This window comes from Elgaria multicarinata, chromosome 5, assembly GCF_023053635.1.
Source record: "Elgaria multicarinata webbii isolate HBS135686 ecotype San Diego chromosome 5, rElgMul1.1.pri, whole genome shotgun sequence".
Lineage (NCBI taxonomy): Eukaryota > Metazoa > Chordata > Lepidosauria > Squamata > Anguidae > Elgaria > Elgaria multicarinata.
In genome coordinates, this window is record NC_086175.1 from 100,862,320 (window position 1) to 100,887,889 (window position 25,570).

Sequence of the window (25,570 nt, forward strand, 5' to 3'; positions counted from 1 at the left end):
ACTGAAGCCAGGTTATCCCTGTCCAGATAGGGGCGTAGCTGGGCCACCAGCCAAAGTTGGTAGAAGGCACTCCATGCCATCAAAGCCACCTGGGCCTCAAGTGACAGAGATAGTTCTAGGAGAACCCCCAAACTATGGAGTGCAACCCCATCCAGAACAGGTTGAACACCCTCCATCCAGTCAGAAGAACCACCCACTAACAGCATCTCAGTCTTGTCTGGATTGAGTTTCAGTTTATTAGCTCTCATCCAGTCCATTGTCACAGCTAAGCACTGGTTCAGATGAAGATGAGTAGTAGAAGTAGATGGAGTTTAAATTTGTTTTGTTCACATTTTAATGCTCTTTTAACCAGTGCACAAACCGAATCTGTTATACCTTTAAATTTGCAATTCTCCGAATTTTGCAATGGAGTTCTCAAACAAAAAGTGTATACAAACATACTCATATTAAACATGTAAAACATTAAAATGCATTTTATTAAGAAAATGTCTTTTAAAATATGTATCTTTGGCAAAATAGCCTACAAAAATGCATGTATTTGGAGAAATGCACACAAAATGTAGTGATGCAAAAATGCAAGCTGGGTTTTTGGTGCGAGGGTGGGGAGGACCTCCAAGTTCAGGATGAAATGAACTTGAAAAAATATTCCAGGTTCAGAAAGAGGTGAATTTAAGATTGAAGAGAGAGAGAGAGAGAGAGAGAGAGAGAGAACCCGAAACTTATAGATCAGTCCATCGCTAGGTGACAACAACCATATGAAGGCACACATTTTGTGAATTTTTAGCTTAGCTCTGCTTCACACAATATTCAACAAGAGATCTGCATTTGTTACAAAAGCCTTATGAAGACATTCTTCTCTGTGTATGTTGGAGAAGGGTTGTGATCATGCCATCTTCTGCACTCTGTTGATCCAGCAGCCATTCACACACTGGATGTTACATGGGCATTGGAGCCCTTGCATATAGATTCCAAGGTACGATCTCCACGGGGCAAGCGCGGAGCGTACAGAATGTGCCATTCACTGTTATGTACACTGGGGTATATTGCCTAGCTCCTTTTGTGGACAGCTATGTGGGATGTTGGGTGCACTGAAAGGGTAGGTACACAACATGTACTGTATATGTTGCCACTTTCATGCCTACTGTTTTCACACAGCCAGCTGAATACAAGGTACCGCACGACTTTGGACTCTTCTTTGTGTGGATGGGATGGATTTCAATGGTCTTTTATACAACATATTGACTTGTATGAGCAATTTTTAAAGTCTGATGACTCTACACATGCAGTTAACAACATATGCTGAGTTGTTTTTTTAACTGAACCCAGAATAGTTGTTTTAAATGGATATTGTTGTTTTTATGCTTTTGACGGTTTTAAATTTTTGTATATTTGTTTTTAATGTTCACTGTTTTAACTTTTCTAAACTGCCCAGAGAGCTTTGGCTATGGGGCGATATATAAATGTAATAAAATAAAATTAAAATACCCGTAGGTAAACTATGGAATTCGTTATCACATGATATGGTGATGGCCACTGATTTGGATGGCTTTAAAAGGTGGTCAGATAAATTCCTGGAGGAGTTGGCTATCAATGGCTACTAGTCCTGATGTCCATGTGCTACCACCAGTATCAGAGGCAGTAAGCCTATGTACACCAGTTGCTGGGGAACATGGGTGGGAAGGTGCTGTTGCACCTTGCCCTGCTTATGGGTCCCTGGTTGACAGCTGGTTGGCCACTCAGTGAACAGAGTGCTGGACTAGGTGGATCCTTGGCCTGATCTAGCATGGCATTTCTTATGTTCTTATCCTCCCCAACATACTCTCACTTCCTCACTTTCATAAGACAATGAGTCCAAGTTAAGGGGCTACTATACCTGAGCAACCTTCTTTGCCTGTTGTCATTGAATAATAACGGATTCTTGCTTATTTCCAGGAAATACTTGGGAACCCAATATCTATGACGTATTTGTTGACAATGAGTGAATGCCCAAGCATTGTTTGAAAAAAAATGTTTAAAGACTACTGCATCACCACACTATTTTATTTCTTGATTTAATTATGATAACAATTCTTAGTGCACTAACAATACTGAACATAATAAACACGTCCTAATACGGGCTTTTGGAGTAAATTGCACAGTTCATTTCCAAGATTTTTGCTTTAATCCTCTCCTGTGATAGAAAAAAATGTCACTGGCTTCAGGTTCATGGTCAAGCCTTAAATATTGCTCAGTAAAATTATATCCCACCATTGACCTCCATGGCAAAGGTCACCAGTATGTCATCAGTCTTAGGCACCCAGGTTCAGCCATACAACTACAAATCTCTTTTTTACCTAGAAGGTAGAGGACTGGTCTTCTTTCATTCATTATGTGTCTCTGATTACAAGAGATGACGGAGGAAACATAGATGCCTAATATTTACAAAAAAGAACACATAATTTGATTTCATTGCGAAATGAAGACATTAAGGTCATCAGAGTTTACTGCATCAATCTCACTTTGATTTTAGATATAGAAAGAATAGAAAAAGTGAGTGTATAGCAGGCAATGCTGTTGATAGCCAATCTGACTCATCCCAGCTGCCCCTGCTATACAATATGAATGTGATATAATATTGGCATAGGTTGTCTTATGAAGGGGGCGCACAGCAGCATTGTTTGTGTGCGCATCAGTAGCTCTGAAATATCAGCAAAGCACAAATTAGGGCACTTTTTTGTACACTGACAGTGGGGTGCAGTGAATACAAGAATGCTATGCAAAATCAAGCTGGTATACCGATGAGCTGGACAGCAAAGGAAATCACTTCTGCTAGGTTTATATCAGAAAGCATCTAAACAGTGTAGTCACAAATTTAAAAAAATGCAAAGGAGTGGTCCACAGTTTTGTCTAAGAGCATACGCAGAATGCCAGGTCAGGTACAGGCAGGAATCTGGGAAGTGATCCCAGAAAGCGCAGGAACTTCTCCACCATGGCTGTAGGAAGCTGGTCATGCACGTTACGCTGCTAATGTTGGTCTTGGAGTTGCATCCTCCAGGTATTCGGATGGGCCAGGAAGCAGCAGAAGCTGAAGTACTCTGCACACATGCTCTGCAGAGTCCATGTGAACTGAAGCAACAACATCTAATTCCTAATTAAGAGCATTATGGGTGGGCCTGTAGAATGTAACATTGAACTCAGTGTTGTACTTACCAGGCCTTTTCACAGAAGAAGAGTCACACCTCTGCAAAAAGGCAGGTGCATGGTTGATAGATTGCTATTCCTATATATTTCTTTTCACCATCTGCCATCTCCCCACCCCACCCTACCCTACCCTACCCCAACCCCCAGAGTGGTGTGTGAGTGTGAGTGTGAGTGTGTGTGTGTGTATTCAATGCCACTAAAAATTGTCAAATCGACAGTCAAAATCTGTCATCCTGCAGACAATAAACTTCCACTGACGATCTCTGTAAGGGAAGAGAAATAAGAAACAAGCTTTAATGAGTTGCAAGGGATGACAGAACATTACAATGGATCAAGGAATTCTGGTTTGTATTCTGTTACCTGTTCATATGTTCTGTCTGGATGAGCTATGGGTAACTTGCAAATACAGTAATAAAGATACGTTTTCTTTCCTTTCCTTCTTTTCTTTCCCCTCATCCCCTTTCTTTCTTTCTTTTTTCATGATTTTGAGATATTTCAGGCTGACAATGTCTGACAACAAGAATTGGAGTTTGATCTGAAATGCTGGCTGTTTAGTGGAACCTTCATTTGAGGTTTAAGATAGGGTGGCATTTGCCTCCAATATGTGGGGCGGGGATAGGGAGGGTACAGGGGCATGAACACAAGGCCTGCCACCAATGTCCCCATGTGCCTGGCGGGGGCTAGAGATCCTTATATATTTAGTGCAAAGATCTAATAGGGGGTTGCAAGCTCATTCAGCTGAACTCTGTTATGGTGCTCCCCACATTTGGGAACCCCACTTTATGAGAGTACTCAAGCATGGGTAGGGATGTAAGTGTATTTAGCGAAAGTAAGTACAACGATGGCCTCCATTGAACCTAATGGAATTTGATCTCTTGTTAAGAGTGTTTAGATCACTCTGAAAGTAAAATAAAGAGTACAATTTGCCTGGCAGTGCTCAGGGTCAGAGACTTATGTTTTTAGATCTCTTGAGTCCTAGCTAGTCCCATATTGTTCTGATTAGGTGTTGGGAGGTGTAGATTTGTCTCCCAGAATGGAGTTGTATCTTCCACAATGGCCATTCTTCCTATCTCCCCAGGGTAGTCTGTGCCACACTTTACAAAGCATTATAAAAAGAGAGCTATAATATAATAAATTAGCCATCTCTCAGCACTGGTGAAACGGTTAGGCTTTCATGACAATGTTTAAATCTGACCTTTCCACACCAGAGAAAGTTGTGGTTGCTCCACGGATATAATGATCATAGGAATACATCATCATGTCCATATCTTCCCCATAGTGTCCTGGATATTCTGTTGTCAACCTTTTAAATAGGAGGGAAAAAACAGTTGACCCTGTAAAAAATGTGTGTGGGGGACAGTACAGCTTCATTTCCTTTTGTCAGCTCAGTGAAAAGCTAATTCACACATGTATCTGAACTCAGGTCATCCCCCACTCAGTATTAATTGATCTGTAAACTCAGCAGCTTGTGAGTTATAGACAGGGCTATGTATACTGTGATTTCATGTCTGCACTTCTTGCCAAGTGGTTTATAAAGCACACTTCTTCGCCTATGCGGCAGGGTCTTGCTATTTACTGTGTGGTCTGTGCAGCACCATGTACATCGATGGTGCTATATAAATAAATAAATAATAATAATAATAATCTACAAAGTAGCATTCATGTTGCATCTAATCCAAATCTGCTTTCTTTTACTGCTAGTCATTATCCTGAACAACCTGAAGGAGGCTCTAGCCACAGTTCCAGTCTGAGATAGGTGAGGGTAACTCTTCTGTTTGGTCAGAAAATTAAAGAAAAATATAGAAATGGTGGGTAACTTGCCCAAATACCTACAAGAAGCCTGTGTCAGAGTCAGGAGAGGAAATGAAGAATGAAATCTCTCACTTTGTATTCTGGTACAGTGGAGACATTGTGTCTCTAATCCCTTAGCTATTTTCAGTGATTACAGAAACACTGAAATTGCTCTATAGTTCTACATAATTAAGCATACAATCCACAACTTTGTTATTTTGTTGGGTAAGTTTACTTTTTTCATGTACGTAGCAGATGGGATTTAATTACAGTTCTTTGTTCTGCTCTTTTCTCATATTCCCCTCCCCAAAAAACCATTTAGTGCAGCATCTAAACATTACCAGGAACAGAATAGCATTCCCTAACGAATATAACAAGAATAATCAACTTTGAAATTCTTGAATCATTTAAAATTCTCAATGAATGAAAGACAGACTGATCATGCAAAGTAAAATCCTTTAATCTTCCCTCTCACTGTAGATGTGCATGGAAGACAGAAGCCCTGTACGGAGGATACCCCATACAGACATTTATACTCTCTCATGCAGTTGGAACTGAGTGAGAAGAGTGATCTTTGTGCCAACTGTCACAAGACATCTCCTGCCTGAAGTGCATTCCCCCACCCCCATAGAGGTACTATAGTGGTTCTGTGTTCACTATTCACCAGCATCCAATGGTCAAAGTGAGAAACACGTGCCACCATGTTTTTGTCTCCTTAGCATTGGGTTCCACTGTGGTTTGTGGAACTGTGGAAGCTCTGGGTATCATGGCTCAAAATCACATGCTAATCACATCCACCGACTACGTACAAAGGGCAATAGTGTGATAGAGACAGAACAAAGAAAAGATATCCTGCTTGTGCCGAACAATAGAACAGGGGTGGGAAACATGCAACCTTGGGCCGCCTGTGACCTCTGCCCTTGCCCATTTTTAAAATATAGTATCCGTAGCCACCATGGAGCACCCAAACAGCCAAACTTAGCATGTTTACAAACTGCATTTGTTCCTTTTGGTGCTCCGTAGCCACAATAGAGTGGAAACAAGCTAAATTGAACCATTATAGTGCTCTGTAGCACTATGGAGCAATTTGTTGCCAACGTTTGGTGGCATGCCAGTGATTTCTGCCCTTTCCCCATTTTGGGTGGCGGGTGCCTTGCAGACCATGGAGGGGGGAGTCTGTGGGATAGAAATGGCTCCAGATCTCTGGATGTTTCCATCCTAGCCCTAATCTACACCAAGCAGGATATAGCACTATGAAAGCAGTATGAAAGTGGTACATAAAAGCCAGGAGCCACACTACTGCTTTATAGCGGTATTGAAGTGTACTGACATCCGTTGGGCCCATTGCCACATAGCATATATCACTTTCATAGTGCTATATCCTGCTTGGTATGGCTCCTGCCTTTTATATACCGCTTTCATATTGCTTTCATAGTGCAATATCCTGCTTGGTATAGGTTAGGCCCTAGAAAAAGGAAGAGAAGAGAAGACACCATGGAGAAAGTAAGCTTTGATTCTGAACCAAACTATTTTTCCTCTCTTAGGTGAAAGCCAGAGCATGATAGAAAAAGTGGGGTGTAAACTGGGGCTGACTTAAATGTTCTTCTCAAAGAGCTTAGCTAGACCTAAGGTTTATCCTGGGATCATCCCAGGGTCATCCCTGTTCATGTAAATGACACACAGGGGATCCTGGGAGCAGGCAGGGAAGACCCTGGGATGATCCCGGGATAAACCTTAGTTCTAGCTAAGGCCAAAGAAATTTCATGCTGAATTTTGGGAGGGTCAGGCACAAAAGCTGACAGTGAAACATGGCTTACTTTTCACCAGCTCCTCTTTTCTTTTTCAACACCATTGTTTTTGTGATGGTGGTGGTGGTTGGGGATGATGATGATGATGATGATGATGGCAGTGACCCTTCTAGTGGCTGCCATCTGGAGACTCCCATTCTGTTTCCCAAAATGCTTCTGGTAGTTCTGCTATGTGATCATGATGCATTATTTCCGTGAGCATTCAGGGGAATAAAAATGGTGACCACCCCCACAGTAGCCAAGAAAATTGCTGCTACCAATGGTAAGCCCCCACTACCATTTTTCACCCCCTTTACCACATTGCGTACTCTCCCCAAAATCACTGAAAATGGGGTGGGGGTGGATGGAATGTTTCTCTCTATATAAAATAACAAGACTGTCAATCCAGCAATGGAAAAGGGAGCACAACAGCAGCAGTAAATCTCATGCTGTCCTCGCATTCACTTTGCCAATGAAAAAATTCTATTAACACCAAGACCTTCTATCAAGACCTGGCAAACTGTGTAAAGGAAATGCCCATATCCAGGAGGGCATGTATGCCATAAAACCTTGGAAAATACAGCCATTGCCTGGACTGGCAACGGTAAGAGAAAGTGGTTATGACAAGAGCCAAACCTTCTGAAACTCAGCAGCTCTGGCTGTTTAGAGAGGGGAAACAATTATAAACAGTACATGCAGAGGTTTCCAGTGCTCAAGGGACATCTGTTTATGTTGGAGAACTTCAAGGCAAGCAATTCCATTTTCATCCACAGATACAGATGGAGGTAGTGGGATTATTTTGTAACGACAAGTTCACATCTGCAAGGAATTTGCTGCTTTTTATTTAAACTTGTTTATTGTTATTATTCCTCCCAGACAAATGCTGAAAAGTTATGGGACACCTGGCCTCTCATCACAGAGCCATAAAATGTAGTTGATTGCTATAGCCTTTCCCAGGGAAATGCCTTGCTTTGCCTTCCAAGATTGTATTACGATAGTGTAATAAAAATGTCCTAGGTACAAGAACAAGGCCCAACATAACCAGATGCAGCCATGATGATATCTCACCAGTTCATAGTAAATTAAGGCTGCAGTCCTATACACACATAGCTGTGAGTAAGTCCCATTGAACTCAATGGAACTTCCTGCTGAGTAGGCAACCATAGGATTACAGTGTAACAATGGTATGGAAATACAAATAGCTGTGTGCAAGCAAGATCAGGCAATTAAAGTACCTGCCAACCAACAGGATTTGGAGCACAAAGCTACTTTGGCTTTATAAAATGCCACAGTGATACAGTGTTCAGGATGTGCACTTGGGGACTCTTGTTCAAACCCTGATCCAACCTGCTATGAACTGCAAAATGGATATAATAATGACCTACAGTTATAAGGATTTATATGAAAAGCATAATCATTTAAACTTACCAGAGGGAAACTACACACACACACACACACGGATGCCAGAAGCAAAGTGATAGTGCTTTGAATGCAAATAGTCCCAGATGATTCAAGCTAAGCTGCATGTTTCAAATAAGGAAAGAACTTTATATCAGTGTAGCAAACAGAAGATGGCATCCAATGTGAGTCCTACATAGAATAGATCCAATGAAATGAATGAGACTTAAGTTAATTGTGACTAACTTAAGTCTCATTTATTTCAATAGGTCTACTTGACATAGGACATAGCTTGGATACTACCCAGAGGATTGAATCCAGACTAAAGTCATAGGCCTTAGCTAGACCTAAGGATTATCCCAGGCAAATGGAGGGGTCCTCCCTGCCTGCTCCTGGGATCCCCTGTGTGTCATTTGGATGTACAGGGATGATCCCGGGATGATCCTGGGATATAGGCCTGGTCTAGCTATGGCCATAGAGTACGCTGACTGAAATCATTGGCGCTTCTGTTAATTATGACTAACTTCAGCCCCATTGATTTCAACAGGCCTACCCTAGCTATGACTAAGGCTTTGTCTAAACATGCTGTCATGGCTGTGCAATGGTGCTGCGTTGTTTATATTACACAGCCGCCAACTCGCAGCCACATCGGGCTTTTCCTCCCCAAACTGTACTTTTTCGCAGTGTTGTTTTACCGTGACTTTTTCAGTCGCTCCGAGGTCACCACATTGTTTCTTGGTCTCTCAGCGGTCCTCGTTTTGGATTAAGCAAGTGAGCATTGCCAGGGGCAGAGCCAAGTGCATGGGCTGGGCTTGACAAGTCAAACAGCCACCAGCGTTGCGGATTTTCCTGGTCAGATAGCTGTGCTCCCTCCGGCCATGTAACTTTAACGATTCCGCCTTACAGCAGTAATGCTGCGGGGTTTCGAGGGAATCATTTACCAAAGCAGTGCTGTATAGATGCACCCTAAGTCTGGATCCAACCCGGAGGCTTCAAGATGGCAATCTAAATGAAAGATGTGGCAGCATTTCCTGCCCTGCTGAAATGTAAAACAAATTCTTTTATCACAGGAAGCAGATACCTTAATGGCGGCCTTGACAGATAAAATAGAGCACACCTCCTTCATAGGACATATGTTTTCCAGGACTGTTGCCTTACATCCAGGCGCAAAATATCAAGTGACACTAGAAAGGATGTTTGAAGGTTTTAGTCCAAGATTCCTTGGCTTTTTGTCTTCAAGGCATTTTTTTTCTTTTAAATTCTGAACTTGTATGCATTGTTGTGCATGTAGGTCAGCAGCTGGCCAGACAAAAGGCAAGTAAACATCATATGAGTGTATAATTGGAAACTTGACTTCCTGCTTAGTTCTGTTTGTCTAAAATACTTTGAATGGGTTCAGCAGTTTAAGGGGAAAACCTGCCAACATTCACCTTAACTGCACAGGTTTATATGTCACAGGTAGGCAGGCATCCCGGCTTCTTGTTATAGTGTCCTGGGGCCCAACAGTTATCAAGACTGTTATAAACCATTATAAAAGCAGTAGTGTAGATCCTGCCTAAAAAGCAGAGTTAACTCAAGGATGCAATGCTATGCATAGTTGCCATTGAATAAGACCACTGAATACAGTGGGACCTTTTTCTGAGTAAATGTATATGGAATTACACTATAAGAAAATGGAGGCATGAACACTTGCCTTCTACTTACAAAATGCAAGTAATTCACAAAGGGCTTTCCTAAAGAGGAAATCGGGATACTGTGATGCAGGAGCTCTGTGCTTCCCAATGTAACAGGAGACTAAGCTCCTACCATCCATTCCACCCCTGGTATGCCACACAGGGAGGGAGGGAGGGAAATGAAACAACATGGGGATGAACTGGTGTGGGATATCCCATCTGCCCCATCTCTTGCTCATCGGGATAGAATTATTTGGCTGGTAGATTCCCTCACTGAGCAGGGGGTTGGACTCGATCGCCTTATAGGCCCCTTCTAACTCTACTATTCTATGATTATATGACTATATGACTATGTTCTCATAATGTTTGCCCAGAATGATAGAAGCAGGACTGAATTTTGGAAAGAGGAGGTTCCAGGAGAGATCCTGTTCCAGTGGGCAGCATTAGAACCAGTGGATAGAGTCTGCAGGGAAACAGATTTTGGCTAAATGTTAGGAGAAACCTCCTAACAGTAAGAGTTCTTCAACAGAGGAACAAAACTGCCTTGGGATGCGATGGGCTCTCCTTCTCTGGAGGTATTTAAATAGAGACCGGACAACCATCTGCTAGGGATGCTGTAGTTGTATTCTGCATTTTAGATCTGGCATTGAGGAGATGGTTGGACTACATGACCTCCAAGGTCCTTTCCAACTCTAAAATTCTATGATTCTAAGTGAAGAGTAGATGGCCCACAGGTGCCCTTACCTGCCATGGGTAATCTGTAGGCAGTGGAGGCTGGTGGCTCTGATGTCAGTGGGGCAATGTAATCTGCTCTGGGTTTCAGTCAGAACTAGTCAGAACTAAAGGCTCTATCCAAGGTGTGAATAGCTCCCTTAGAATTCTGACTGGTTCTGACTGAAGCTTGGAGCAGATTCACCACCGACTGACATTGGAGCCACCAGCCACTACTCTGTGTAGGTCACTTCCATCTCTTTGCAATTGCAAATCAGCATTCACCGCAGAGGATGCTCTAGGAATGGAACTTCTTTTGTAGGAACCATGAAGCTTTCAGGAGGGTGCTTTCGGGACGGGAATTCTATGGTGGGAACCATAGAGCCCTGTGAGCATGACTTCCAGAGTGTCTTTTTTAAAAGTCCTCATCACAAGTATGATGAAGTCAGGGAAAATGTAGGTATCAGAGAGGGGAAAGAGTGCATTTATGAGTGTAGGTATGTGTATGGGGGGGGGGGAAGGGGAAGAGTGTCATTTCACACTATATGTGGGCCTCAGGACCAAAAAGGTGAAGAATCCATGCTGAAGGGCACAGACCTCTCTGCAATCTGCCTTTGGAGAAATGCTGCTCTTTTATTTTAAGTCGGTCGGCACAAGCTGGAGTTGTTCAGCAGAAAGCATCCTGTACATGATCAGGAATACTTTTCTTCACAGTATAATAGTATTCATATTTGTTTATTTATAGTAGGAAAGAGGTGGTGCTAAATGGTCTCTGGGCATGGCCTGAAGGCACATGAGGCAGCCACCTTGCTGAGGCCGGTCAGTGCCTGGAAGGGGAGACCATCCAGGAAACACATGTAGCCACCTTGAGTTCCATAATGAAGAAAGGTGGGACAGAGAATAAATAACTAAATAAATGAACACATCCTTTCCAGCACAAGAAAGTACAGGCAAGAAAGAAATATTTTAAACAGCATAAAACAAAACTTTATATAAAAACCATAAATTAAACCGATACACTTCGATTCCATTACAAGGCCAAAAAAAAAAAAAAAAATACAAATTCAACAGGAAATAAAACTTTTGACAAGTATTTGACCAATACTACCCCAGAGACAGCAAACAAACAAGATATGAGAAATATTTGAAAGAGATGGCTGAATGATTAAAGCTTCTTACATGCTTCTTTTAGATTTTATGCATTCTAAAAGATAGACCTTCCAGAATAGTGTTGATTTATTCTTTACAGTGAGGTTTGCAAGCACCCAATTTGTACTTTCTCCATCATTACACTTGCTGATGTGTCCTTCTACGCTGGAGTCTGCATAACTGACAAATACATTTCATAGTGATATTAATGAGTTTTGAATGCATTAGAAACTCAGCAGTTTTGTAAACTCACCAGCATGAATACGGGCATCTCCGGCTGTAACGGCAGCAATAAAATTGCCACTCTCGATCGAGAACAGATGGAAAATACTGACTCTGGAATCCTGCCACCAATCCATTATTTGAACATGTTTGGTACCTGAGAAAAAGAGAGAAAAGAAACAACAAATTGACAAACATGTTATTGTTGTTGTTGTTGTTTCTAAAAAATGCCTATGAACACTTGCTTGCAAGTCATTGGAAGCTAGTGGCAACCCCCAGGAACATAAGATGAGTCATGCTGGATCAGACTTTGGGCCCATCTAGTCCAGCATTCAGTTCACGGAGTGGCCGATCAGCTGCCCAGAGAAACCCACAAGCATGACATGAGTGCAGCCAGTGGGAACATTGCACCTTGGATAGCTCCTTTAGAGTTTTGACAGGTTCTGACTGAAACCCAGAGCGGATTCACCACCCCACTGACCTCAGATCCACAAGACTCCAATGGTGAGAGATATATCTATTTAAATTATAGTAATTATTTCTGAATTTGGATCTTTACATGTAAATGATAGCCTATGCACAATGTTTCCTCTTTTGGGGGGATAGGGTCTGGGCTTCCTCCATCTCACTCCCAATAGGCCTCCTAGTAAACAGTCTGACTGTGTGACATTCGCCTTTGCTAGACCTACCTTAAAATTCGGGCGAGAGGAGGGGAGAGCCCACGATGCAACTATCGCGGGCTGTCACCCTAGTCTACATGTCAGGCGTGAAGAGCTAAAGGAAAGACCCGTTGCGTCCGCCATTTTTTTAGATTTAAAGGGCCAGCTGCGCAGGAGCGCACGAACAACGAAAGGTAAGGTGTTGTTGTTGTTTTTAAAAAATAGATTTCCTCGCTCCCCCCACCCTGCCCCCAATGGGTGCAGTGCTCCTGGAGAGCGCTGTGCACCATGCATGGTTTCTCCCGGCTACATGTGAGTAATTGCTCGGAGCCAGGAAAAGCTGCGGAATGGGCTACACACTCACGGCGCGGGCTCAGCCAGAAACTGTGAGAAAAATCGGGCTTAAAAGGGTAGGCTATATCCCAGGGCCAGGGAGGGTTTATCCCTCCCTGAGCCTGGGATCCCCTGTGCGTCATCTGGACGCACAGGGGCGATCCCGGGTATCAGCCTGGGATATAGCCTGGTCTAGCAAAGGCCATAGTCTTCTAGAAAGGCATGGGCACAGCTGCATGGGGGGACTCAGCATCCTTCCTGCCCATTCTTTTCTCTGAAAGACTGATGTTTTGAGGACACAAAGTGCCAACCTACCTTTTTTCTCCTCCCCTATCAGTACATTGTCTGAAAGCCTTGGCTACGTGCCTTAGTTTATTGTCTTTCTGAGGGAACAGAGGAGAGAAAATGGATTTGCAGCCCTGCTTTCTCTTTCTTTGCCTCTGCAGCTCAGGCCTAGAATGTTTTCCTTTTGCTTTAACTGCCCTTGGAAGCTGGAGAGTCATGAGCCAAATGTCAGACAACACTGCCTGTCTTCTAGGCTTCACAGACTGGGCAACAGGGCAAGGATCTCATAGCTTCCACCTTTTCACAGACAAAAAGGAGACAGAGATATGCTTGTAATATCGCATACTGTGTATCTCTGTCAAAGCCTCCACCTCCTGGCCCACTGTTACACATTTCTATTCTGACTTCTGTATCCATTTGCTCTACAATCTTCCATCTTCCACCATATTAAAACTCAATCAATTTATTGAAGGCAACCAAATACAGGTTTTAGCCAATTACATACACAAAAGTTATACACAGAGTATAACAGCGTGTCATATACGAAAGAATAGATAAAATGTTATAAAATGTTAAAACATACATGCACATACATCTAAAACCTCACATGTTAAAATATGAAAACATACATGTGCATACAACTAAAACCTTACATCTCAAGGATTTTTGGATCTGATCATTGTGTCACATCCTAGTTTGTAACAGAGATTCGATCACAGTTTCCTGATTCAGACGCAAGGGAAACTGGTTTAAGAAGTGCCGGTATGTAAGGGGAAAGCAGAGCATACAAGCACTAAGCTTCTTTTTCAGTTGTATAAACCATGGCTAAGTAGACTGAGATTGCTATGCCTAGAGTTGCCACCTGAAGACCTCCAAAATCAGGAACACATCGTGAGACCATAAAAAAAGAAACATGTGTCAGTCAGCTAGTGCCTACCATTTTAATTCCTCCACAATGTCTCTGGGATCTTAACATGGCACCCCTTCAGAGTGCTTCAAATGTATTGTGGAAGAATTCAAATGGCGGAAGCCCAGCAATGTTTGCTAGCTAGCCCAGCTATTTTTGCTGCTGTCAGGCAGCACACCAGGGGAGTGAGGGGACGCACCTGGGGATGCCTAGGGCCCTGTCAGAACTGGTGCTAGTCCTGGATACCTCAGAGCAGGAGTAAACAACTTGTGGCCATCCTGATGTTTTTATCCCTCATCCCTCATCATTGGCAATGCTGGCTAATGCTGATGGGAGTTATAGGCCAAAACATTTGAAGGGTGAGAAGTTGCCCTCTCCTGCCTGACAGGAAAAGAATTTTCTATTAGGATACTGTTAGATCCCAGAGACATTGTGGAGGAATTGAAATGGTAGGCACTAGCCACAGTTAGGGATGTCCAGATTTTGTGAAATCTACAAACGTGTGTTTGTGGATTGTGCAGTGTTGTTCATTCCGGTGTCCGATCACAGACAGATTCCAGGGGTGGGGGGTTCTATTATGTGGAAAAATACACAAATAATTCCGTAAGAAAGTTCACAACAATTTTTATTCTTTTTGTTAGTATGTGACATTAATGTATTGTCTCCCATTCCATTCAACTTTCCCCCGTGTATATTTTTCAGCATAGCATGAGTCCAGCAGAAATGTGTGCATTTTCTTGCAAATGAATTTGCATAAATTTCAGAAAAATGAAAAGATAAGTAAATCCAGAAGTCTGTAGACTCTGCGCAGCCCAGGGATGCCTGTCCACAGCGGATTCTGCAGGTCAGATGCTTAGAAACCCGGGCTCATTTTAGTCCCTCTCGAATTCCTCCAGAATCCACAGCCACGGCTATCCAAACTGGAGTGCTGGACAGCCACTAGTTTTCCTTTGCTCATCACTTAGAGGATTGTCAGGTCCTGCTGGCTTCAGCCAGCATTTTGGACTAGTGGCATGGCTCAGGGGTCTACAATATACCTCTGGGGGTCTTTCAGATATGAGTCTGGGGTTTTTAGGAGAACTTCTTCCCCAAAACCTTCATTCAAGCCATTCCACCATTCCAGATCAAGTCTTCCATATTTAACCTGAAGTAGCTTTCTTCATGCAGCATAATTTAACTCTTTTAGCACCAAATTAGCAGCAGGGTGAGCAGTGGGTCCTCCTGTAAGGTTGGGCCAGGGGCAACTGCCTGATGGTGCCGACCCCTGATGCCAGGCCTAAAGAAATTAAAGTTGGGTGTTTTTTTTTGCAATTGTTTATACAGGTTGCAAACCCATGTCTGAAGCCGGCTGCAGAATACTTTGCCCAGGCCTCTGTTTTGCTTACTTGCTTCTTGCTGCCTTCTTTCTTTATAAAAGTCTAACTAAGATATACACCCTAAAAAAATTATCAGTACTCCAGCTGCCATTGGCAAAAGTGCAGTTTATTCCAGTAACAAAGAGTCCCTGTAGACTAGCAATGAGTGTTTTTACATGTCTGTCATGGAAACGAAACCTATTAGTACTTATAATGGAGCCACCACCATTATAGTTAACTATTTTGCTTCAAGAATACTGGAACTCTTTCACACAGGCAGAGATCCCTGTGTTCTGTCTTTCAAACCAGAACAGATAAGCTAGTGCTGCTTTTATTTATTTATTTATTTATTTATTTATTTATTTGACTATCAAAGGCATGCGATTCTTTGAAGCTTTGAAAGATTCTTTGATTCTTTGAAGATTCTTTTGTTTAATTTTCCTTTCTCAAGACAAGATTACTGTGAATTATCTCTATAAAATAATTGTTGGAAATAATGACGTTGTTCTTATGGCATAGTCCTTCAGCCAAGGATGTTGTTATCTTAAAACAGTCCAAAGGTGGAAGGTGGAGGAGAGATGCTGTACAGCATACATTAAGGGTGCATGGCCGGCTGGGAAATGTTGGAGTTGTAAGACTTTTTCCTTCTTAAACTTGCATAGGATTGTGCCCTAAGACTACTAATGTGGATTTCCGTTTCAATTTGTAGAACTAAAACCAGAGACGTTCCCAAAAATATTACCTCAAATGCCTTTATAGCCTTGAATTGCTGATTTTCCTCACCTTACACTTGCTTTCTATCTTGTCAGCAACAAAAGAAGGGGTGAAAGAAAGTGGTTGTATTTGGATATGTGTGAGTTTTGTTTTCTTAAAGAATATTCTGAATCAAACTGGCCTACCTAATTATGTCACCTAATTTTCTAATGGGGTGTTGGATTTATTTATTTTTACTATTACCAACTGTATTGCTGGAGATGGGAAATTGTTTTTAAAATAATATTTATTATTTATTTATATATTTTTACAGTATTTTAGGTCACCTTTAAAGATGGAACACTCCCAAGGCAGCATACACAATTTTATATAAGAATATGGCGGTGTAAGTCTTCTTACTCGACATCTACCAGACCAATGTTTTCTTATTTTTATTTTAAACTGAAGGTTGAGCAGTGTAGACATGCAGAGAAATTTGAAAGTTCAAAAAAGTTCAAAGCTCGAGCTTTAATAGCAATTAATTTCCTCCATGCCAAACAGTCAGGGCAGCCCCTCTGCCAGCAGAATGATGGACAGCCCTGCTTGGCCAATCAGTATGGTGGGAAGACAGACCCTGTGCACAGCCACGTGGTTGCGCTGTCACTGTCAGCAAGGAAGGGGATGGAGGAGGCCAATCAGGGCTCATGAGGGAGGGGACAGGGTTGTGCCACATGCAAATTTTGGGGGGATGGGTTCACTATGCATGAGCCACATTTATATTATTCATAAGCTCCTCTGTGGTGAGGGGACTGAGGAGCAAAAAAGTAGGAAAGGAGTAAGACTATGAGAACCCATGATGACATGTGCTTTACACTAGTAAAATAAATAATAACAAACAATAACAAACAATAATAATAAAAAAACCAACAGCCCCTCCCCCTTTTTAAGACCAGCCAAATGATTGGTAGGACTCTGATTTCTTCTGGCTACACACACATGTGGCCCATTGTCATCTCTAATGAAACAGATTCTGCAAGTTTTAGCAGTGCCACAACCACAGCCACTGCCACCCAACCCTTCAAAAGCATTCCTCTGTGGCCTTAACCACTGTGAAAGAGTGATGCAGTGGAGAGAAAGCTAGGCTGGAAAATAGGAGGCCTCCAGTTCAAATCCTGGGGCAGTCTCCAATGCTATCAATACGCTAGCAAAAATGACGTGGCACTAGGGTGAACCAACTCAAGCACAACCTACCATTAGTGCTTACTAGGCAAAGGTAAAAGCAGCAATTTGCCATTGAAATACATCTGCAAACTGTAGCAATTCACTGCTTTTCCACTTTGCCAGGAAGTGCTAATGATGTTGCACTGCAATCAGTTTATGCGAACATGACGATGTTAGCGCTAATGTTGTGACAGCACTGCACACTGAACTTTGGTTAGCCAGGAAACTAACTGGGTAGTTCTCCTGAGTACGTCACTCTGGCCTAATCTACACCAAGCAGGATACTGCACTATGATACCGCAGGATACTGCGGTATTAAAAAGGCAGGAGCCACACTACTGCTTTATAGCGATATTGAAGTGCACTGACAACTGTTGGGGCCCATTGACACGTACCATATACCACTTTCATAGTCTATATTCTGTTGGGTGTGGCTCCTGCCTTTTATATACTTCTTTCATGCCGCTTTCATAGTGCAATATCCTTCTTGGTGTAGATTAGGGTTGTTGTGAGGATAAAATGACATGCTGATATTATACCCCAAGCTGGGAACAGGGTGGGAAATGGATATACCTGCACATTTAGTGTGATGCTTTATCTAGTCCTCACACTCAGTTGGAAGTGTTAGGCAAAATATCAGTGATGATGGTGACGAGTCATATCTGTGCATTCTTGGAGAAATGTACATCTGCATTTCCTAAGCAGAGTGGTAAATGGTCACCATTGCTGTGCTCTCTGCCTTCCCAACCTGATGCTCTCCAGATATATTGGACTACAGCTCTCAGCATGCCAGCCAGCCATGCCCTGGTTGTGGCATGCTGGGAGGTGTAGTCCAACACATGTGGAGTGTACCAGGTTGGAGAAGGCTACATACCTTCTTTTACTTTCCCTCTGTCCCTCCCTTCCCCCCTGTATGTGTGTGTAATTAAGTTTCATTTTTTGTTTGTGTTTGTTTCTTTTCTCCTTGTAAAACAAACAACACAATTCCAGATCTCATTTCAGTAAAGAAGCTGGAAGCCCCATCATCTTTAAGCTTTCCTCTTGTGCCAAATAAGCATAATTCTTTAAAAGCCAAGCCAAGAGACATATGCAAAGTTGAGGACTATTGTTAACAGATGTGAAAATGTTTTGTAGAGTTCAGTTAGGATTTTCATCTTTAACCCAAAGTGCCGAGCACTTCTTCCCAAGCCCTCCTAAAGGGAGATTGTGTCTTCTTGTTCAGCTTTGCTTTTTTGGAGTTCAGCGACGTGGACATCTGTGTCTAACCTGGGTGCCAGTAGAGCACCCTGGCACATGGCTAACGGTGATGTGGTAGAGGGGGAGCAGAGCTCCAGGACGTTTTTCAGAACAGGAGCAGGGATGTCATGTGCCAGAGCACCAGGGTAATCGACAAACCCTTCTTACTCAGGCAAGTGAGTAGGGCGATAAGAAGGCTTTCAAATTTGCTATTGTTTCTGACAGATTACCATAGAGGAAGTCAGAGAATGAGAAAAATTACTGAGAAAAGGCTGGATGCTTCCTTCTTCCTTTCCTTCCTTCCTTGTTAGCAGTTTACAAGGGAACACTTCTTTGTATGGTTGTTTGCATTTCTAAGTAAAAGTTAAACATTGCAGACCATTTTTTAAAGAAAGCTCAATGTGTTGTACAAGTTGAACTGAACCTCTGCAGTCAGAAGTAGGCACCACTGAGTAACTATGCTTAGGGCTGAAGTCATGCCCCGCAAAGGTAATTGTGAAATTTGATTAGTGATTGTTTCTTTGTTTGTTTTGGATATCTGTGTTTCATGATAGTGTTTTTAACCAGAGTGTTAGCTTTGAGTGTAAATAACAAAAAAGCAGTAAATAGATGACAGTCAGACTGAGGTGGCATGACAGTGACCCTGTTCAGACGACCTGCTAAGCCACAATAGTTAAGCATTTTGTGCTGAACATTATGGCTTAGCATGTCATGTAAACCATGACTTAGTGGTTCACAGTGATGGTTCACTGATGACTAGCATTCCAGAAACAACAGTATAAACAATTTATGGCACACCATTCTTTCATCTGATGGGTTTGCCACCGACTCTCACTTTGTAAGGTCCCAGGAGGAAATGAGCATTCAATAAAATGGCTGACTTCTCCATGAAACCAAAGTTGTTTCTGCAAGCTCTTGCCTTTCCATGTCCAGGTGTGTATCTGAATCTTTTGAGCCATGCTAAACAGAACCTAAGCCAAGCATGCCAAAGGAGTGAGCACCATTCCGAGGCAGATTCCAAGTCAAAACTGCTGAACACGGTTGCCTCCATGGATATGAACGGCCCACTTTCCATCTGAAAGACTGCCAGTATGAATGAACTGAGAGGCAGCTGAAAAAAATGGCAAGGGGTGGAGTAGGACAGCCAACCCCAATCCAGTACCCTCCAGCTGTGTTGGACTACAGCTCTCCTCCATCCCACCCAGCACAGCCAAGTTGTCACCAACTGCTCACTTAGACTGTCCCTTGGCAAAACTGATTCCTTTCACACCCACATATACCCTTTTGACCCCACACTTAAATGGGATCCCTGGATGCTCTTAAAAAATATCACACATAGATACTAAACTTTGTCATGTTCATGGAATGCTCATAGAATGTATAGTTTATTGATATCAAAATGATTAGACTATTACTGAGATTTGCATAAAATGTACACAAGGCAATTCATATGTATATAGGCAACTTTGCAAATAATGACTATCAGTTAAGTACATATACAATACATCTCACCATAGTGGGGAAGAATGTGACTAAGGGACTTGTGTGCCAGCTCAGCCTACTCTTGATGTGCTGCTTCAAGGCCCCTGCCCACCCCGTTAGGATTCTTCATCTTTAAACCAGAATTTGACTGGACCGCCCTTCAGCTAGAGAACTGTCTTTTGTAAAATAGGACACTTGACCACCCTTTTACCTCTGTGATTAGGAGAGGAGAGGATTGCTCAGCACGTCAAAGACAAGAGAATTCATCCTTCTGTGTTTTCATGTTATTATTATTATTATTATTATTATTATTATTATTATTATTATTATTTTATTTATTTGTTACCTGCCTCTCCCTCTGGATTGATGCAGGGTACAACACTAATGCAAACACCATAAAATACAACAAATATGCATTCTTTGACTCATAACCAAAGAAAGAAGGCAATGCCTTAATGCTGAATGGGTAGCAGATTTGTTTACATATGTACTCTGCCTAAAATAAATACGGAGTACTGGGGCCATAAATAACAGAGGGCCCTGTATACATAAGATCAAGAAAAGCTGGGAACGGAGAATTTATTTATTTATTTATTGCATTTCTATACCACCCAATAGCTGAAGCACTCTCTATGCAAAAGAATATTTGCTCCTGGCTTTTGGGGTGGTGGATTAGAATGGTTAATAGTGCAATGTTGTACATGTCTGTTCCCAAGTAAGTGGATATCTGATTACAGCCTAAAATTCAAATCTGTTTAGGAGCATGTGTCCTTCATTGTGAAACTCATACTGCACCGGGCAAATTTCTCAAACCGTTGAAATGTTGGGTTATATCCAACATCAGTTCTACGTAGACCCATTGAAATGAATGGGACTTAAGTTAGACTAAAATTGGATAAAACCAACAGTTACGATTGCTTCTTCATTAATGGAAAATAGCAGCAGTGTCTAATGATGTCAGAGAAATCCACAACAGAATCAAATGAGTTTGGATTTCTATGCATCTGAGCCATGGATTCCATAGCCAACTGGCTTTTCCAGAATCACATGGATTCTGTGGACTTCTGGACCTTAAAAAAAAAAACTTTCCTGCATTTAAAAATAGAAAAATCCATAAAAAAATTAAAAAACAAACCTAGCTGAAAATGTGCATTTTCCCACAAGCTAAAGCATGAAAATGCACATGGGGGGAGGGATTTGTGCATTTGGTTGAGGCTTTGTGCATTTTCACAAGTGCAGATTTGAGCAAATTCAGGAAATTGCGCGGGGGGATGACGACTGATTACGCCAATGAGCGGATGATGGAACCTGTGAAATCCAGAAAGAACGGATTTTACAAAATCCATACATCCTTAGGTATAGGTATAGGTATCGTCATTGCTGCTGGCCAGATTGTTCATAGCGGCTTATGCCATAAACATGCATTCCTGTGCTTACTGCATGCATTGCTATTATTACCCATTGCATCAGCCTGACAATGCATTAGATGGGGGTTTCCAATGCCAACTCCTAAAGATATTTTGAACTTGGTGTCCTACCATTCTAGTCCAGCTCTGTTGATCTCTTCCCACCAACACTCTGTTGGTTCTCCCAGGGTATGCGGGGTGGGCATGCAGGCATAGTTCCACCGTCTGTCCGAGCCTTCTGTTTTGCTGAACATGCTCCTCACTGCCACGATCACTTGCCCATGAGGACACTGGAAGTTGAAACCCTGCCGATACACATTGACCCAGCCATCGTCACCCCCGTACTCGCCGTAGGGGTCGTTGTAGTCCTCATATTGGCCCCATGCCACTGTGAGCAGTGGCAGGAACATGCAGAGAAGAACGAGGTCCATGTTGCTTGTGTTTCTGGCTGTAAAACGCCCCACTGGGTTGTTGTGCGGGCTTTTTTATATCACGTCTAACATTTGGATTCCAGATGTGGAACATCTCGCTCCAAATGCTATGTGTCACTGTTTTAGCAAAGTGCCTCCGTACTCAAAGCAGACACATTCAATTAGTTTTAAGGTGGAATTTTATGAGCACTGTAATCCTTTACATGGTCAGGACCGGGATTTCCTAGGACTGTAAACTATTTATAATCCCATGTGCTCCTATATAAAAGAAGTGCATAAGATACATCACAGATGTGCACACAGTAGCTAAAGCTGGGAGCAAATAAACTTTTTCAATTTTAATGCAATTCTGCTGCAGGCAATTCTAATTTAATGAAACATTGGAATTCCAGGAAGCACACACAGAAATAACTTCAGGTAACATTTTTCTATCCTTTGTTTTAAAAAATAACGTTCCTTAGCCCATCTTTATTGGTGAAAAAAATCTTCTCTGGTTGATGAAAATGTGCATGCTGTGAGCCCATCGTGTACACACAGCATATTACCCTGTCAGATAATCAACTGACCAGGTGTGTGTGTGGGGGGGTGACACTCAATCCAGCAAACCCATGGAACAGCTGATAGTTGAAATTGCTAGTTGGGGGATTAATCCCGCCCCCCTCCCCCCAGCAATGTCTGCACATACATTGCCTAAGGTGGCCAAGTGTCCTACTTTACAGAGAGTGGTCTTCCATTTGAAGAATGTCAGAGGACACTCCTTTATTATTATTATTATTATTATTATTTATTTATTTATATAGCACCATCAATGTACATGGTGCTGTACAGAGTAAAACAGTAAATAGCAAGACCCTGCCGCATAGGCTTACAATCTAATTTATTTCAAGGTCTCCTCTATTTGATGAGCTGCCCAATCAAAGTCTGGTTTAAAGTTGAAAAACCATAAGAAGAGTTAGATTGTCTTTAGCATAAGAAGAAGCATCACTCAGCTCAAGCCTCAGACACACATCGAGGGCCATTTACAAATCACCATAGAAAGGGACACCAATATGCATTAAAGTAGCATGCGCACATGTATAGGTATACATTTAGAGATAATAATGACCATTTAAATAGAAATGCAATACATCTCATCATAGTGGGGAAGATTGTGACCAGGTGCCCTGAGGGCCTGAATAGTCTACTGTCTAGGTGCTAACTGTTGGTGGGCAGCTTCAAGGCGTCTACTGCTCTCCCTTCTTATGGTTCTTTATCTGTAACCTGGACTTGGACTGGACAGCTCTTCAAATCAAGGTCACCTTCAAACAGACGGCTGTCCTCTGCCAGCTCTCCAAAACAGAGGACTTTCCTCTGTAAAAGAGGGCAACTGGCCACCCTAATTGACTCCTGTGATTTGTCCTATAGATCCTTCCAGTCACATGGTTGGTTTTCATGCCAGTGACAAATAGCAGAAGGACCTACTCCGCTTCTTTCTACGTGACTTCCACTAATGCAGCATGCATGCAGGGTCACTTCTGGTTTGTGAATTACCATTGCCTCAGGGTCTGGTTCCATGAGATGCAACAGGAGGCTGGAGGGAATTATGGTACCACTATGGTGAGGGAGAGAAAATTCCATCTCAGATTTAAATGACAGAGGAGACGTGACCTGAAGCCTCACCCAAGGCTTGTGTCTCCTAATAGCAGTACAAGCATTTCATGTAATGAAGGACCAGCATGTGGTAAATTCAGCTTTTGCGGCAAACAGAAGGCAAAGATGAATCAGGGCTAGTGATGCTAACTCATACACCCAAATGCAAAAGTATTCAGTTATGTGTTGATGACTACCATCACTTGCAGACCTATTTTTATGACCAGCGTGGATGTGGAAGCAAATTGGGATCACAAGTAAGGCTGCTCTCACAATCCTTTCTTATTTGCAAGAGCTACTGAAATCCTTTTGCATATGGTCCTCGTCTTACAGTCCATTGAATGAGTCGACTAATAATATTTTTCTCTCTGATTGTGTTGTGACAATCATGTCACACATGTCTTTTAAGTGTCTGTGTTGTCTGCCACTTTACACAGCAGCCTCACACTCTTACTGCTTACGTTTTAAGGCTCAGCTTTTACTGATATCTCTTCCTGCTTTTCTCCTAAATCTATCTCATATTCCTTCTCTCCTTATCCACTTGCTTGGACCCTTTGTTCTGCATAAACTCATCTGCTGGTGGCCATGTTTGTTCTCCAGGCTGGGCCAAGGTACTTTGCAGCCTGAGGCGTAGTACCAAATGGCACCCCACCACGCTCAAAATCAAGGTTCATAATACCCATAGCCAGTCGAGATGTTCTGACACAAGTGTCTCTCCCATTGCCTGGCATAAAATAAAATAAAATAAATGAAACAACTATTTTCTGCCCTTTCATGGCACCCAAAAGCAGATGTCTCAGTTAACAGCCTCACTCTGACTAATGGCAGGGCCGGCCCTACTTCCGTTCTCCCGCCTTGACTTTGTTCCTTCTCCCAAGCTGTTTCCTGTCCTTGGAGCAGATTCTCCATATGCATCTGTCAATCCATCTCCTCCTACTCTTTCCTTAAAACCCTTCTCAAAAACATGCACTTTGCCCACAGTGTTTGGGTGACCAACTGTCAGGATTTTCCTAGATTTGTCCTGGTTTTTGTTTGATCCTGGGCGTCGATCCTGGGGATTTCCTGTAATTTTCTGTAATGTCCTGGAATGACACACTTTCCCCTTTAAGACTGCCATTAGTGTGGCAAGGGGAATGATGTGCTTTCCAGAGGCCCCTATTGGAGCGGTGGGGGGCAGGAATGACACACTTTCCCCTCCTTCTCTCCAATTGGGGCCCTTAAGGCCCCAATTGGAGTGGAGGAGGGAAATGCATGCTTTCTGGGGCCTCTGGAAAGCATGTCAGTCACAACTGCCACACTAATGGCAGCTGCCAATAGCATGGCGAGGAGAAGGACATGCTTTCCAGAGGTCCTGGAAAGCACGCTTTCCCACCACCACCACCACCACCACCCTGCAGCAATCACAGGCAAGGAACATATTTAGCCTTCTCATGTTCAAGTTCACCTCTTTGCTTTCTCTCCATATAAACAAATGGCTGGCCTTCACTACCATGGAGGCGTGTTGAACCTTCGGCCTATGAACCAAATCTGGCCCACCTAGGATCCCAAGCCAACCCTCTGGGCTTTCCCAGATGTTGTGCCATTCCCCCCCCCCCATTCTAAAAGGTTGAAATGCCTCCCTTAAGTTTTAGTTACTGACAACTAAGTGCTTCCAGCTAAACTATGCTGGTAGTCTGAGTATTTTGGTCCCATCTTTTTTTACCATTGGCCCTACCCAGAGCTGAAATGTGCCCCCACCCCACCCCAAGAGCTTCAGGGTGCAATCCTGTGCATCTTTAGACAGAAAAAGTCCTACAACAGCCAGCATTCCCCAGCCAGCCATGCTGGGTGGGGAATGATGGGTTTTGCAGGGGCTTTCTCCTGTCTAAACATGCACAGGAGTGAGCCATAAGAAGTTTTTAATTAATTATGTTGTTACTACAACAAAGCAAAGGGCTGCCCTTCAGCACCATCTTTATTTCGGTTCATAAGAATTGTTTTGTACTTATCTAAATGACCTCAGGCCAGTCTCAGTCTGTCAGC

At 42.6% G+C, this 25,570-nt stretch overlaps 1 protein-coding gene across 1 annotated transcript; it reads right to left on the reverse strand.

Moving 5' to 3' along the window:
* Positions 1-2,035: 2,035 nt before the first annotated feature.
* On the reverse strand, positions 2,036-21,964 carry DPT (dermatopontin). The gene is made up of 4 exons (XM_063127639.1): positions 21,621-21,964; positions 11,943-12,068; positions 4,376-4,483; positions 2,036-3,443 (listed from the first exon to the last, which is right to left on the reverse strand). The coding sequence occupies exons 1-4, from the start codon at positions 21,917-21,919 to the stop codon at positions 3,377-3,379; spliced, it is 600 nt and encodes a 199-aa protein (XP_062983709.1). The 5' UTR covers positions 21,920-21,964; the 3' UTR covers positions 2,036-3,376.
* Positions 21,965-25,570: the final 3,606 nt, after the last annotated feature.

Bases quoted from the DNA above. Each gene is read 5' to 3' on its own strand.
- DPT (XM_063127639.1), bottom strand. From the start codon at position 21,919: ATGGACCTCGTTCTTCTCTGCATGTTCCTGCCACTGCTCACAGTGGCA. The intron at 12,069-21,620 runs GTAGGACACCAA...TCTTTTTCTCAG, and splicing joins AACAGAGCTGGACTAGAATG to GTACCAAACATGTTCAAATA. The intron at 3,444-4,375 runs GTCAGATTTAAA...CTTCCCTTACAG, and splicing joins ACTTTCTCTGGTGTGGAAAG to AGATCGTCAGTGGAAGTTTA.